The sequence below is a fragment of the Psittacula echo genome (genome assembly GCF_963264785.1).
Source record: "Psittacula echo genome assembly, chromosome: 10".
Classification (NCBI taxonomy): Eukaryota; Metazoa; Chordata; class Aves; order Psittaciformes; family Psittacidae; genus Psittacula; species Psittacula echo.
The window spans coordinates 22553991-22566629 of NC_137741.1; the positions used below are offsets into that span (position 1 = coordinate 22553991).

At 47.5% G+C, this 12639-nt stretch overlaps 1 protein-coding gene across 1 annotated transcript in view; it reads left to right on the top strand.

The window, feature by feature from the left end:
- The window catches only part of PPIP5K1 (diphosphoinositol pentakisphosphate kinase 1), a gene marked incomplete at its 5' end in the record, with an annotated part of 40902 nt that overhangs the window by 1617 nt on the left and 26646 nt on the right, over positions 1 to 12639 (top strand). Inside the window, 15 exons of the mRNA XM_080626245.1 lie at positions 573 to 768; positions 857 to 947; positions 1182 to 1267; positions 1504 to 1658; positions 2632 to 2733; positions 3009 to 3170; positions 4202 to 4323; positions 4784 to 4885; positions 5617 to 5703; positions 6786 to 6861; positions 7377 to 7486; positions 8063 to 8148; positions 8492 to 8620; positions 10849 to 10970; positions 11712 to 11894. Coding sequence (XP_080482371.1) covers positions 573 to 768; positions 857 to 947; positions 1182 to 1267; positions 1504 to 1658; positions 2632 to 2733; positions 3009 to 3170; positions 4202 to 4323; positions 4784 to 4885; positions 5617 to 5703; positions 6786 to 6861; positions 7377 to 7486; positions 8063 to 8148; positions 8492 to 8620; positions 10849 to 10970; positions 11712 to 11894 — 1809 coding nt within the window. The remainder of the gene's footprint in view (positions 1 to 572; positions 769 to 856; positions 948 to 1181; positions 1268 to 1503; positions 1659 to 2631; positions 2734 to 3008; positions 3171 to 4201; positions 4324 to 4783; positions 4886 to 5616; positions 5704 to 6785; positions 6862 to 7376; positions 7487 to 8062; positions 8149 to 8491; positions 8621 to 10848; positions 10971 to 11711; positions 11895 to 12639) is intronic.

A 12639-nucleotide genomic window follows, 5' to 3' on the forward strand; every position in this document is an offset into this window, starting at 1 on the left:
AATCTCTTCTCTGCCCAACCTGTAGCTGTGCCTGGGATTGCTCTGACCCAGGTGTAGGACCTTGCACTTGGCATAGTTAAACTTCATAAGGTTGGCATCAGCCCACCTCAGAAGTGTGTCAAGGTCCCTCTGGATGGCATCCCTTCCCTCCAGCGTATCAACCGAACCACACAGCTTGGTGTCATCGGCAAACTTGCTGAGGGCACACTCAATCCCACTGTCCATGTCACCAACAAAGGTGTTCAACAAGACCGGTCCCAACACCGATCCCTGAGGGACATCACTCATTACTGGTCTCAAGCTGGACATTGAGCCATTGACCACAACTCTTTGCATGCAGCCGTCCAGCCAGTTCTTTATCCACCAAGTGGTCCACCTATCAAATTGATGTCTCTCCAATTTAGAGACAAGGATGTCATGCATTCTATGTTTGTTCTGAATTTCTATATTGTTATAGTTTAAATTCAATTTATTGAAATTTAGTACTTTTTTTAAAGTAAATTTATTGAATTTAGTACTTAGTCCTAAAAATTTAGTGCCTTAGTACTAAACTGATCTCTGTCTTCCTTTAGCCACCTGAACGTCAGATTGTGGTTGGAATCTGTGCCATGACCAAAAAGTCCAAATCAAAGCCCATGACACAGATTCTGGAGCGTCTGTGCAAGTTTGAGTATATCACAGTGGTGATCATGGGGGAAGATGTTATCCTGAATGAACCGGTGGAGAACTGGCCCTCTTGTGACTGCCTTATATCCTTCCATTCCAAAGGTAAAAAGTCCATGGCAGGCTTTAGCATACTTGAGATCTGGGCAAGGGACCTTCCACTCATTTTCCACTCCCTGCCTTTGTATTTCAGGATTCCCTCTGGATAAAGCAGTTGCTTATGCCAAGCTGTGCAAGCCGTTTTTGATTAATGACCTTGACATGCAGTATTATATCCAGGACAGGTAGGTGTGTGTGATTCACTAAAGCACCTTCGCTCTTCCTTTGTGTGATTCTTCTCCTCAGCATGCTGTGCAAACTTTGTCTTCCTGGCCACAAGCAAATGAGTGAGATGGGAAGGAAGGGGACCTTGAGGATTTTTTGTGTTCATTTGACTTTGTTCTTCATCTGTGGGAATAAAGCCTTTCCCTTGGCACGTACTGAGGACATTCTAGACTATCCGTTTCTGTCCTCTACAGGCGTGAAGTGTATCGGATCCTTCAAGAAGAGGGAATAGACTTGCCCCGCTATGCTGTGCTCAATCGAGATCCTGATAGACCAGAAGGTCAGTGTCCAGGCTCTACCGAAAGCCATTGTCGTGTACTGCGCTATTTGAGACACTCTGCAGGGAACAGTTACTGACAATCAGTTTGGAGAGGCCTGATTCACAAGTCTGTTGTTTTTTGTGAACAAAGATCCCAACAGCAGAACTGCCTGCCGGGCCAGGACTGAAGGGCTTCAGCTCTGCACTGGGGCTGTTGCACCCTTTCCTGAAGTGCTGCTGCTGTGCTTTGTCTCCAGAGTGCAACTTGGTGGAAGGAGAGGACCACGTGGAGGTAAATGGAGCTGTTTTCCCAAAGCCATTTGTAGAGAAGCCTGTCAGTGCTGAAGACCATAATGTGTATATTTACTACCCGACGTCAGCGGGTGGGGGCAGCCAGCGGCTCTTTCGGAAGGTGAGGAGGGGCACTCCAGGTTTGGTGCTGGAACCAACAGATACGTGGCTCTGAAACGCATGTGGCTTCAGGAAGGAGTGTTGGGGCAGGTGGAGGGGAAAGGAAAGGTTTGTGCTGGGGAGATCTACACCTTAGAACTTCTAGTTCAACCCCATCTATCTGGGAATTGCAGAAGGACATATTTTAGTGGTAGTGCTGACTTTGCCTTCCCCTGTTTGACCTGTGTCCTGTCTAGCAGTCACAGAGCTGTGTTCTGGTTTTTTTTTTGAGCTGTTTTTTCCAAATCACTTCCTCAGTTTATGGAGATAATTTTTTTTAAATTTATGTTCCTGTCCTCTAGCATCATTGTTGCCCTTCTCAGCTTAGTGTAGCTTGAAAGCATGTTAAATGAGGTATTCATTCATAGATTGCACAGGGCATCTGCCCTTAGCCACTTCCACTTTGCCAGCACACAGCTAATAGCTGTGGTGTATCTTTTCTCCAATCAGTTATGTATCTGCTATTAATAAATGGCTTGTTTCCTTAGGTAATGTGCAGACATGCCACTTGAGGTTGTATCCAAAGCTTTACTAAAAATGAAAACAATATCACCCTGTACCCATAAGATCAGTCAACTGTCTGAGAAGGAAGTTAAATTGCTCTGATTATTGCCCATCATCCTTTATTCTCATTTGATTATTAGCTTGGTGTCTTTCTTTCTAGGTCCTTAGCCACTGTTTTTTGTTCCATATCCTTGTAGTGATTGGAGTCGACCTAATGGTCTGTAATAACTTTTCTTGTCTTTAAAGCCTGGAAGAGGCTGAGTTTTGGAGTCTCTTTTGTCCTATATAAATAAGTGTGCTGGAATAGGTGGGGGTTCTGAGAGGCATTCTGCTAACTCTTGGCATGTGCAATGAAACTTACTCTTTTTGTTCTTCCATCTAAGAAAAGGAGCTCCATGCTCTTCCTTGAGGTGTTTATTCTGTACTTTCAGATTGGCAGCCGGAGTAGCGTGTATTCCCCAGAGAGCAGTGTGAGGAAGACAGGCTCATACATTTATGAGGAATTTATGCCTACGGATGGCACTGATGTGAAGGTAAGGAAGAGTCTAGGTTAGCTCCATCCTTCAGCAGGCCTGGAATTCCTGAAAGCTGGGCAGTCCTGCTTAGTCCTACTTAGATTCTGGAGTGTTTGTGAGGTGCTGACTGTGCAGCCTGGATCCCAAAGTGGGGAGCAGGTGTTCTGTAAGTTGTAACAGGAGGAGTATGAGACCATTTGTTGTTCTTCTCTCTACGTCTGCAGTAGAAACACCTTCTGGAAGCTGCAGTCAGTATAGCTGGTTATGTCAGATTCACCTATTTCTCTTCCCAGGTATACACTGTGGGGCCGGACTATGCCCACGCTGAGGCTCGCAAATCCCCTGCTTTGGATGGAAAAGTTGAACGGGATAGTGAAGGGAAAGAAATCCGTTACCCGGTCATGCTGACTGCCATGGAGAAACTAGTTGCTCGGAAAGTCTGTGTAGCCTTTAAGGTCTGTGTTTTCTCTCCAGTGCAAGCAGGATACTCTGCAAATGTCTGATCCAAATCAGTCAGTGTTAAAGTCTGAGCTCTGTTACCCCAATGTGTGTCCGGTGCTGCAGTCTTGGGCGCCTGATGGCAGTTGCTGTCTCTGCTGGCTGGGTGCAGCTGGTCCTGCTGGCCATGGCAGACTGCTGATCAGAGATGACGGGGAAGGCAGGAGGGCCTGCAGCAGATGCCCTCTCTGCTCGCAGGTGGCTGGTGTCCAGCATACATCTGAGTATTTGATATCAGGTTCTGAGCATGTTTCTGTCCATCTAACCTGTGCTCATCCCATCTTTACTGTTTCCTAGTTGTACTTATGTGCAAAACTTGGTCGTCTTCTTTTCTTCTGCTTTCTTCTATTTTTAGTATGTCTTTTGTGCATATTTGTGTTGTATTTTATAGGTTGGTAGAGTGAGTGTGTGAGTCTAGGTATGGTTACATGACATGTTCAGCAATGGCAACAGCAGAAGCACTTGGCTTCTGCTTCTACCCCTACCGCTATCTGCAACCCATGCAGTTGTGCTCATACAGCTTTGGGCTTGTTCTACCTTGTAGCCCACCTTTCCACCTAGTGAAGGATGTCTTTGCCTGCACTGCTTACTGTCTGTCCATCTGTCCATCTATTCAGAATTGTTGGATTTAGAGGCAAGAGCAGGAGAGCCAGGAGCTGCTCTTGTCTAAAGCTTTCAGGGCTCTGGGAGGTGGGGGGTGGCTCTGACAGCTTAATCTGGGGGCTCATGGGTTGAGCTTTTGATACAGCTGTGAGGGTGTAAAGGCTCCTCTAAGGGGCCTGTTCCTGCTGGCTGGTGGCTGTATTTTCACACTTCTTCAAGGCTCATGGGGCAGGCATGGAGTGGAGAACATGGAGAATGGCTGCAGTACCAGCAGAGCAGCAGTGGGCAGTGTGCACTGGCTGCTTTATGTGTGCCAGGGCTGCTGTCCCCTCCTGCACTCCCTCACAGTGTACCTAAGTCCTGCGTCCTCTCCTTCCTCATGCAGCAAACAGTGTGTGGGTTCGACCTCCTGCGGGCAAACGGCCACTCCTTCGTCTGCGATGTGAACGGCTTCAGCTTTGTGAAGAACTCCATGAAGTATTACGATGACTGTGCCAAAATCCTTGGGTATGTAAAATTAGAGTTTTGATAGCAGGTAAAGTAACTCGTATCAAAGTAAACTGAATATGGATCACTGATCAGTACACTGGGAAGGTCTGCAGGTGGTTCATGCAGGGATGCTTGTTCAGCAGGTGAGAGCTTGGTTCTGGGAGAAGTGGGTTAATTACTTTTAGCCCCTGGAGCTCCTGCCTGTGTTGGCATTAGCTGTCTAGTCTACAGCTAGATGTATCTTACAGGACTTTCCATTGGGTGCTAAGTCCAGCTGCAGTACTGGTGATGTAAGGGAAAACTGGTGTCCCTTTAGGGTGCCCTGACTAGCCAGCCCGTGGTGTGGTAGATGCCTCTGCAAGGAAGATGAAGAGAAATTCTGTGGCTCTCCAAATCTTCCAGCTTGGACCACTAAGGAGAAGGTGGAGAACCAAGGGAATGGAATTTCTCGTGAGATTTGTATTGTAATCTCTTCCAGAAATATAATCATGCGGGAATTGGCTCCCCAGTTTCATATTCCCTGGTCCATCCCAACAGAGGCAGAAGACATTCCCATCGTCCCCACAACTTCAGGCACGATGTGAGTACCTGCATCTTCTCAAAAGAATGCTGGTGATGGCTAGATGAGGAACAAAGTGCAAACCGTGTCCCAGGGACAGACCATCCAGCAGCATGACGTTGTCAGCTGCTGTGTTGGTTGCAATCCTGAAATGCCTGTGGAAAGGCTTAGCCATGCACATGAAAGGGGTGATGAATGGTAAACAAGTCGTAAGTTTGGCAAATGCAGACAAGCAGCCATTGCAGGAATTGCAGGAACTGCTCACATGGCTTTCAAAAGGCCCAAGTTCTTGGTCTGCACAGGAAGCTGATGAGGGCATCACTGCAGCTGGCTCAGTGTTCAGCAGGCTGCTTGCCTAGGGAAGAGGCGTGTGGAGCTGCCAGTGGAAAGGGTGGAAAACAGTCAGCTGAAGTGCTCACATTACCTGTACACTTGCAGACCCTCACTTTACTGTCCACCGTGTGAGGCTAAAAGATCAAAGGCAGAAGTTTCTTTATGATCCTCAGCACACCTGCATGCTTGGAAGAAGTGAACAAGTAGGTGCTACTATAGCAAATCAGATGACCTGGTAGTGTCTGCAGTACTTTGTCTGCTTTTATAGCCTTGTGCTTGGCTTCATATGGGAGTTCTGCCACTGATGAGAAAAGCAGCTGTCAAAAGGATAGAACTGAAGGAACAATGGGAAATTGCTTTCTGGTGGCAATCCTGGAGTGTAGGGGCACATTTGTCAGGTGTATATTGTGTTTCTTCAGGATGGAGCTTCGTTGTGTTATTGCAGTCATCCGGCATGGAGATCGCACCCCAAAGCAGAAGATGAAAATGGAAGTGAAGCATCCCCGGTAAGAGTCAAGGCAACAAGATGCTGTGCTGCTGAGAAGTGAGGAAGGCCCACTTCCTGACCCAAGAGGAGGAGCACAAGGGCTGAGTGCATGGGAGGCAGTGCTTTTTCCTGGCTCTGTTCAAGCAAATGCTTTCTGCCCAGTTGGGAGATTCCCCTTTCCCCATAAGGATCTGGCATCCTCTGTGTGAGCTGCAAGAAAAAGTGAAGTTCTGCTAGGTGCTGTAAAGGGAAGTGCCCCTGTTGTGGTTTAAGCACAGCCAACAACTTGGCACCATGCAGCCGCTCGCTCACTTCCTCCTTTCTTCCCTCCAGCTCCCAGTGGGATGGGGAGGAGAATGGAAAGAATGTAACTCCCATGGGTTGAGATAAGAACAGTCCAGTAACTAAGGTATAACACAAAACTACTGCTACCACCAATAATAATAGTGATAAGGGGAATAACAAGGGGAGAGACTATAAAACTAAAAAGGAAAGGGGGAAAAAAAACTCCATCAACAAACACAAGTGATGCTCAATACAACTGCTCACCACCTGCCGACTGATACCCAACCCCAGCAGCGATCTGGGCCTTCCGGATAGCTCTTCCCAGTTTCTATCCTGGGCATGACGTGCTGTGGTATGGAATACCCCTTTGGCTAGTTGGGGTCAGGTGTCCTGTCTCTGCTTCCTCCCGGCTTCCCGTGTCCCTCCTCACTGGCAGAGCATGAGACTGAAAAGTTCTTTGTCAGGGTAAGTGCTGCTGAGCAACAGCTAAACCATCGGTGTGTTACCAGCGTTATCCCCAGACTAAAGCCAAACCCCAGCACTGCACCAGATACTAGAAAGGAGAAAAATAGCTGTTAGAGCTGAACCCAGGGCAACCCCACTAAATGGGAAGCTGGTGGCTGCTTCCTTTTTGTACCTGAAGCTGGAAACACTTGTTTTTATAAGAATTTCTGAAGCACAGAAAATGTAGACCCACAGCCAGTGGGTCTACTTGTTCTCCCTGAAGAATAGAGCATGAATGCCTATGTAGGGATGACAGGTTTTGTAGCACTAAAACAGTAGAAACTGGATCAAGGCTCTTTGTTGTCTGCTCAGGTTCTTTGAATTATTTGAGAAATATGATGGCTACAAGACAGGGAAGTTGAAGCTGAAGAGACCAGAGCAGCTACAGGTGGGTCCTCTCTGGGGCTACTGTGTGGAATGTGCAGGTAAACCAGATCCCAGTGTGAGGCAATTCTTTGGGAGGGTGGAAACCTTCAAAAGAGCAACAGTGTCATGCACAAACACTCCCTTTCTTATTCCTCACTGTGTGCACCCTCAGCTGTGTGAGAGCAGTTCCATTCCGAGAGTGGAATGGAAACTGTTCCTGGCTGATACAAAGACTATAGGATGGGGACTTGCCCATCTGCTGTGGAAGCCTCTGGTGAAATATGGGTCGAGGTGAGGGAGTGGGGTAGTTGGAGGCACCTGCTTGGTTCTGAACAGGGCTGGAGCACAGGGTGGGGATGAGCCAAACTGCAGCATGACATTTGTCCTGCCTGAGCTGTGTCTTGTGAAGTGACATGTCCCTGGTGCATGTTTGTGTGAACCTGATGCTGGGTGAAGCCATCTAGAGGCCTCGCAGGAGTACAGTGGTGAGTCCGAGGGAGAGTTGCTGAATGCTTGAGACTGTCTGCTCCCCAACAGGAAGTGCTGGACATTGCACGGCAGCTTGTGGTGGACCTGGGAACCCACAGTGACTGTGAGATTGAGGAGAGGAAATCCAAACTGGAACAGCTAAAGAGCGTCTTGGAGATGTAAGGGCTCGTATCTCAGGGCACTGTGAGTTTGACTTAGAGCTGTGGGTCTGGTGTTGGCATCACAGAAGCAAAGAAAGGGTTTCTCTCAGGACCATTGCTCACTGTGGCATACATAGGCAGTGTCTGTGCTCAGGCTGTGTCTGTGGAGCTCAGAGGACGATTTTGTGCTGTGATTCCTTCCCCTGCTCTCTCTGCTCACTAGGGATGTGGTTGTCCTTGGGGTGCTGGCAGTCTAGGCTTTTTTTCTTTGATTCACTTGTTAAAGATGTAGCTAGAAATGAACTAAGGTTGATTAAAGCCCCACTGAGGTATGAGAGCACAGAGAGCTGTCAGCTGAAGGGCGAACAAGTGAGTGGATCTTTGACTTGAATTTGGGGGAGTTGTTTGGTTTTGTGGCTGCATGTTGGGTCACAGGTAGATGGCAAAAATGTTCGTGTTGCGTTGCAATTGGTGTTGCAGCATGAAGTCTCTTGCCTGTGCTGTATTTTTGCTGTGTGCTGCCTGGAGACCTCTGGGCAAAAGGTGAGTGGAGTTGATTTGTTTAAATTGTTTCCCTCCCTCTCCTTGTGACAGGTATGGACATTTTTCTGGCATTAACCGTAAGGTTCAGTTGACCTATCTGCCACATGGACATCCAAAAGCTGCAAGTGAAGATGAAGGTAAAGAAACCTGGCCTCTGGACATGCAAGCAAAATTAGTGACCCGTATCTTACCTTTGCTCACAACATATGGGGGTTGGAGTGATGCATAATGTCATGTTCCGATATACCATGATGGTGCCACAGGGCTTATGCTTCGAATTTAATGAATGTTGGCCTGTGCCTTCAAAAAATAGTGTCTCTTAATTTCATACTTGCTGTTTTGGCTCCTGGGGATTTTGGGTCAGGCTTGTGTTGATAACGCTCTACAAGATGCTGATGACAAGCTCCTCTTCCTCCCCTCCTCTCCCTCTGCAAGCTCAGCTGTGAGATCTGATGTAGTGAGTACCTGTTTGTCTCCTAGAAGCTCGACGAGAGTCTTCCCCATCCCTTCTCCTAGTGCTCAAGTGGGGTGGGGAGCTGACACCAGCAGGAAGAGTCCAGGCAGAAGAGCTGGGCCGAGCCTTCCGCTGTATGTACCCTGGTGGCCAAGGTGAGCTTTGCCCATGTGTCTGGTCCTGTCCTGTGACTGTGCTAGACTGCCCAGCCCAGCAGTCACCAGCGTGCAGGGTGCTCAGACATCTGTGTGCTGTGTGCAGCCTGTGTGACTCGGGTCTTTACTGGTTTTGTGCTTTTGGCTAGGATAGGATAAACAATTCCAGTGGGTTTTGCACCCAAAGCTCCCTAAGCTGGGTAGAGAAGTCTGCTGCAGCGGGTAAACTCTAGCATGTCTTAGAGCATTATTAGCATTATTCCAGCTAACATGCCAGTATTCACAAAAGAGGAGCCATTCAAGTAAGGTATGTTCTGATGCAGCAAATATGAATTTCCATATGATTAACAAGGAATTCAGGTCAGAGGTAGAAAACAGGAAATCTTACCTTGGAACACAGGTAATTCTGCCTTGAGCCAGGAGAATAGGAAGGTAATTTCTCCATATTTTCTCTGCCATAATTCTCACTCTGAAAATCATTTAGTACACAGGCAGCTCAGCAAGAGCTTAGAGGGAAAAAGGCTGAGATTGCCTTTTTTTATCCAAGTAAAGAGTCAGAAGTCATACACTGCTGCTGTATTGATCTGATGAGACCAGTATTGGATGCCACTTCTCCTGTACTTGTACGCCTGATTAATTAAATTTGAGTAATTAAATTTGAAAGTAATTAAGGTAATTTAAATGAAATAAATTTCCTTCTGGAATAAGGAAGAGTTACCCTCAGTGGAAGAGGATTGCGTCAGGGAATGCTTAAGCAAACTGGACATAGTAAGTCCATGGGCCCTGCAGGATCACCCTTGAATGCTGAGGGAGCTTGCAGATGTTACTCTAAGGCCACTCTAGATGATCTTCAAAAGATGGTGGGGACTGGGGGTGTGCCTGAGGGCTGGGGGAGGGGAAATGTCACTTCTAGCTTCAAAAATGACAAGAAGAGGACCAGAGGAGGCTGGTCAGCCTTGCAGTCTGTGGGGTGGTTATAGAGCAGCTAATCCTGCCTTCATGACAAGGCCTGTGTGCCATTCTTGAACATGGGAATGGTGAGTTAGAAAGGCTGGGGACTTCCCAGGCCTGTTGTGGATCTCTGAAGCCCGGAGCTGAGAGGATCAGCCATTGACTTGGACAAGAGATTGGGGAGACAAGAAGACAGGGTGCAGGAGAGGCAATTCCAGTTGAAGCACAGGGACTAGATTGCAGTGGAATGACCCAAAACCTGACAGGAGATCTGTTTGCAGAGCTCTGGTCAAGTGGAGTGCAGTTACCAGCAAGCTGGGCTGAGCCCTAAGGTGTTAGTCTATGCCATTTCTGAACTAACTGCTCTGTGTCTGGTGAGCAGAGTGGCTTCCCTGTTGCTCACAGTATTGCTCAGTGTGAGCATGTACAAGGTGACTTCAGTCCTTCTGAGTCATGGCTTTGGAGATTTCTGCTTCACACAGTCACTCATGGAGAAGGAGAGATCTTATTTTGCTGTGAGATGCTGTGTTCCTGGGTAGCAGATGGTACATGGCAGCTTTGTCCAGATAGATAGCTGACTTGTGGCTGATGTCTGTCCTTGTCTAGCAGGGTGTTTCTCTGAGTTGTGAGCTCAGAGCTGGGAGCAGTTTTCGTATCTTCTCATGCAGTGTGACTGGGTACTGTGCAAAATCATCATGGGATTCCAGGCAGCAGGAAGTTAGTCACCACTGCACTGTCTTTGGAGGGTCTCACTCGAGCTGCATGGGCTGCTTTCTGCCATTCCTGATCTGACTCCTGTGGTTGATTCAGCCATCATAAACAAACCATCAGTTCGTGCTGCGAGATGTGCTTTGGGAGCCAGGAGCCTTGCTGCTGAGCAGCTCTGCCTGCAGTTCTGATGGCAGACACACATCAAAGGAGATAGGGGTTTGTGCATCTTGAGCTATTCAGGCAAGCAGAGCAGTCATGGACTGCTCAGGGAGGGCTGCTGCAGAATTTGGGCAGCGTCAGATTTCACTGGTGGATGTTTGCTTTTTTTTCCTTTTTTTCTCAAAATGAGCTTTCCCAAGTTAAGTGAAGTCTGAATCCCACTGCAGTCATCGTCGACAGCCAGAACGGTCTTGTTTGGAGAAGCCTAAATAAATGCTGGCTATGGAAGTGATTCATTCTCTGCATAACTTTGTTACTGCAGTGGAGTCTGTTGTCTAAAGCAGTATATTCAGCTGATAGTTTTGCAGGTGTCAGAATATCCATTTTGAGTTTGTTCTCTGTTCCAGGTGACTATGCTGGTTTCCCTGGATGTGGTTTGCTCAGACTGCACAGCACCTACCGTCATGATCTCAAGATCTATGCCTCAGATGAGGGACGAGTTCAGATGACAGCAGCAGCTTTTGCAAAGGTTATTCCTCCCTTTTAGGCGTCTGTTAGCTCTGCTACATTAGTCTCAGAATATGCCAGTTCTAAAGGAAAACCTCTGGTGATAAATAAAGAGCTGTCCTAGAAGCTTCTGCCTCTCTGTTGGGAGGATGGTGGTACACTAAATAGCAAGTGTATGGGGCAGTACTGGAAATCTAGTGTAGCTGCATATGTATACTATGTTTAGTATCCTGTCGAGGATAGGACTCTGGCTGGGGAAGGGGTTATTTATGGAGTATTTGATGTCAGAGCACTTCAAACCTGTTGCTGAGTATTAATTGCCTCCAAAATGAGTGTTTCTTGGATGACTGCCCAGCCAGAGCAGTTATTCCTTGACTGCTGGATTTAAAATGGGAATGAAATGTCTTCGGTGCAGTGTGAGGTGGGGGGAAAACAGGTTCATCTGCAGTTAAAGCTTGAGCCAAGGGTGACCTTATCTGGTCTTCAGAGCCTCTGCTGTATCAGGATTTTCCTGCAGACTGAGTTGGCTGCTCAACAATTGCCTCTACAGATCTGGGCTGTGCAGGCTGTGCTGACCTTTTGTGTCGAGTAGCTCTAGGAGCATTCTAGAGTCACTGGTGACTGTAGGTACTGTTGCTGTATAACTGCTCCTTAAGGACAGTTGGGATTTCACTTAAGTTGACTGGAGGCTGGCCATGAAACTACCAAAAATGCTTTTTGCTTGGGTTGCACGTAGCTGAAATCTTGTTTGGTGTTGCGTTAGGGTCTGCTGGCCCTGGAAGGAGAGCTGACACCCATCCTGGTGCAAATGGTGAAAAGTGCCAACATGAATGGTCTCCTGGACAGTGACAGTGATTCCCTTAGCAGCTGTCAACACAGAGTGAAGGCACGACTGCATGAGATCATGCAGAAGGATGCTGAGTTCTGTGAAGAGGATTATGAAAAGGTAAAGCACCTATGGGGCTTTATTGCTTCCTGTATGTGGAAGGAGAACGGTGGTTTGACATGAAGCCTGCTGGTATGTGAACAGTAGTTGGTTATTCTGAGATCAGTTCAAAATGGCAGGATATAAACTGAATTTAAGAAGGGAAAGGGCAGGCCCCTGCCCTTCTCCAGGTGATAATCCTCAGTGTTGCTCCACTGTCCCCTTCAAGAATCACCTGGTACCTTCTTCTCCTATTAGAAGTCCCAGGGCATTTTATTCTTACGTGTGTGCTAAAAGAAGGTTCTCATGGTTTGCTGCATGCTGCCCAGTTGCTGTGGACAGGCAATGCACCTCGCCGCATCCCAGATCTGTGCTCTGTGCATGTGTGAGCACATTGTTTGGATACAAACCCTTTTGTGTTCCTATCGGTGTCTGATAAGTGCAGAGGAGAGAGCATGGGCTACATCCAGCACAGCAACCAATAAAAGCACTACATCCGTTTCTCCAGCAAGTCCCCAAACCACTGTTTTTCCCAGGCTGAGATCTGGTTACTGGGCTGAAATCCATCACCAATAAGGAACAGATTTACCATCTCAAAGAACTATTTAAAACTTCTGTGAAACCCGTCTGCTGAAACAGAGAAACAAAGTTAGACAAGAGTGGATATTGTAGGTGGAGGGAGGTCTGATCTGATAGGAGCAGTTGTTTGCTCCCTCTGAGTTTGTTCCTGAGAAAGTTTTGAAACATGCCTAAGTACCCCTAGGAA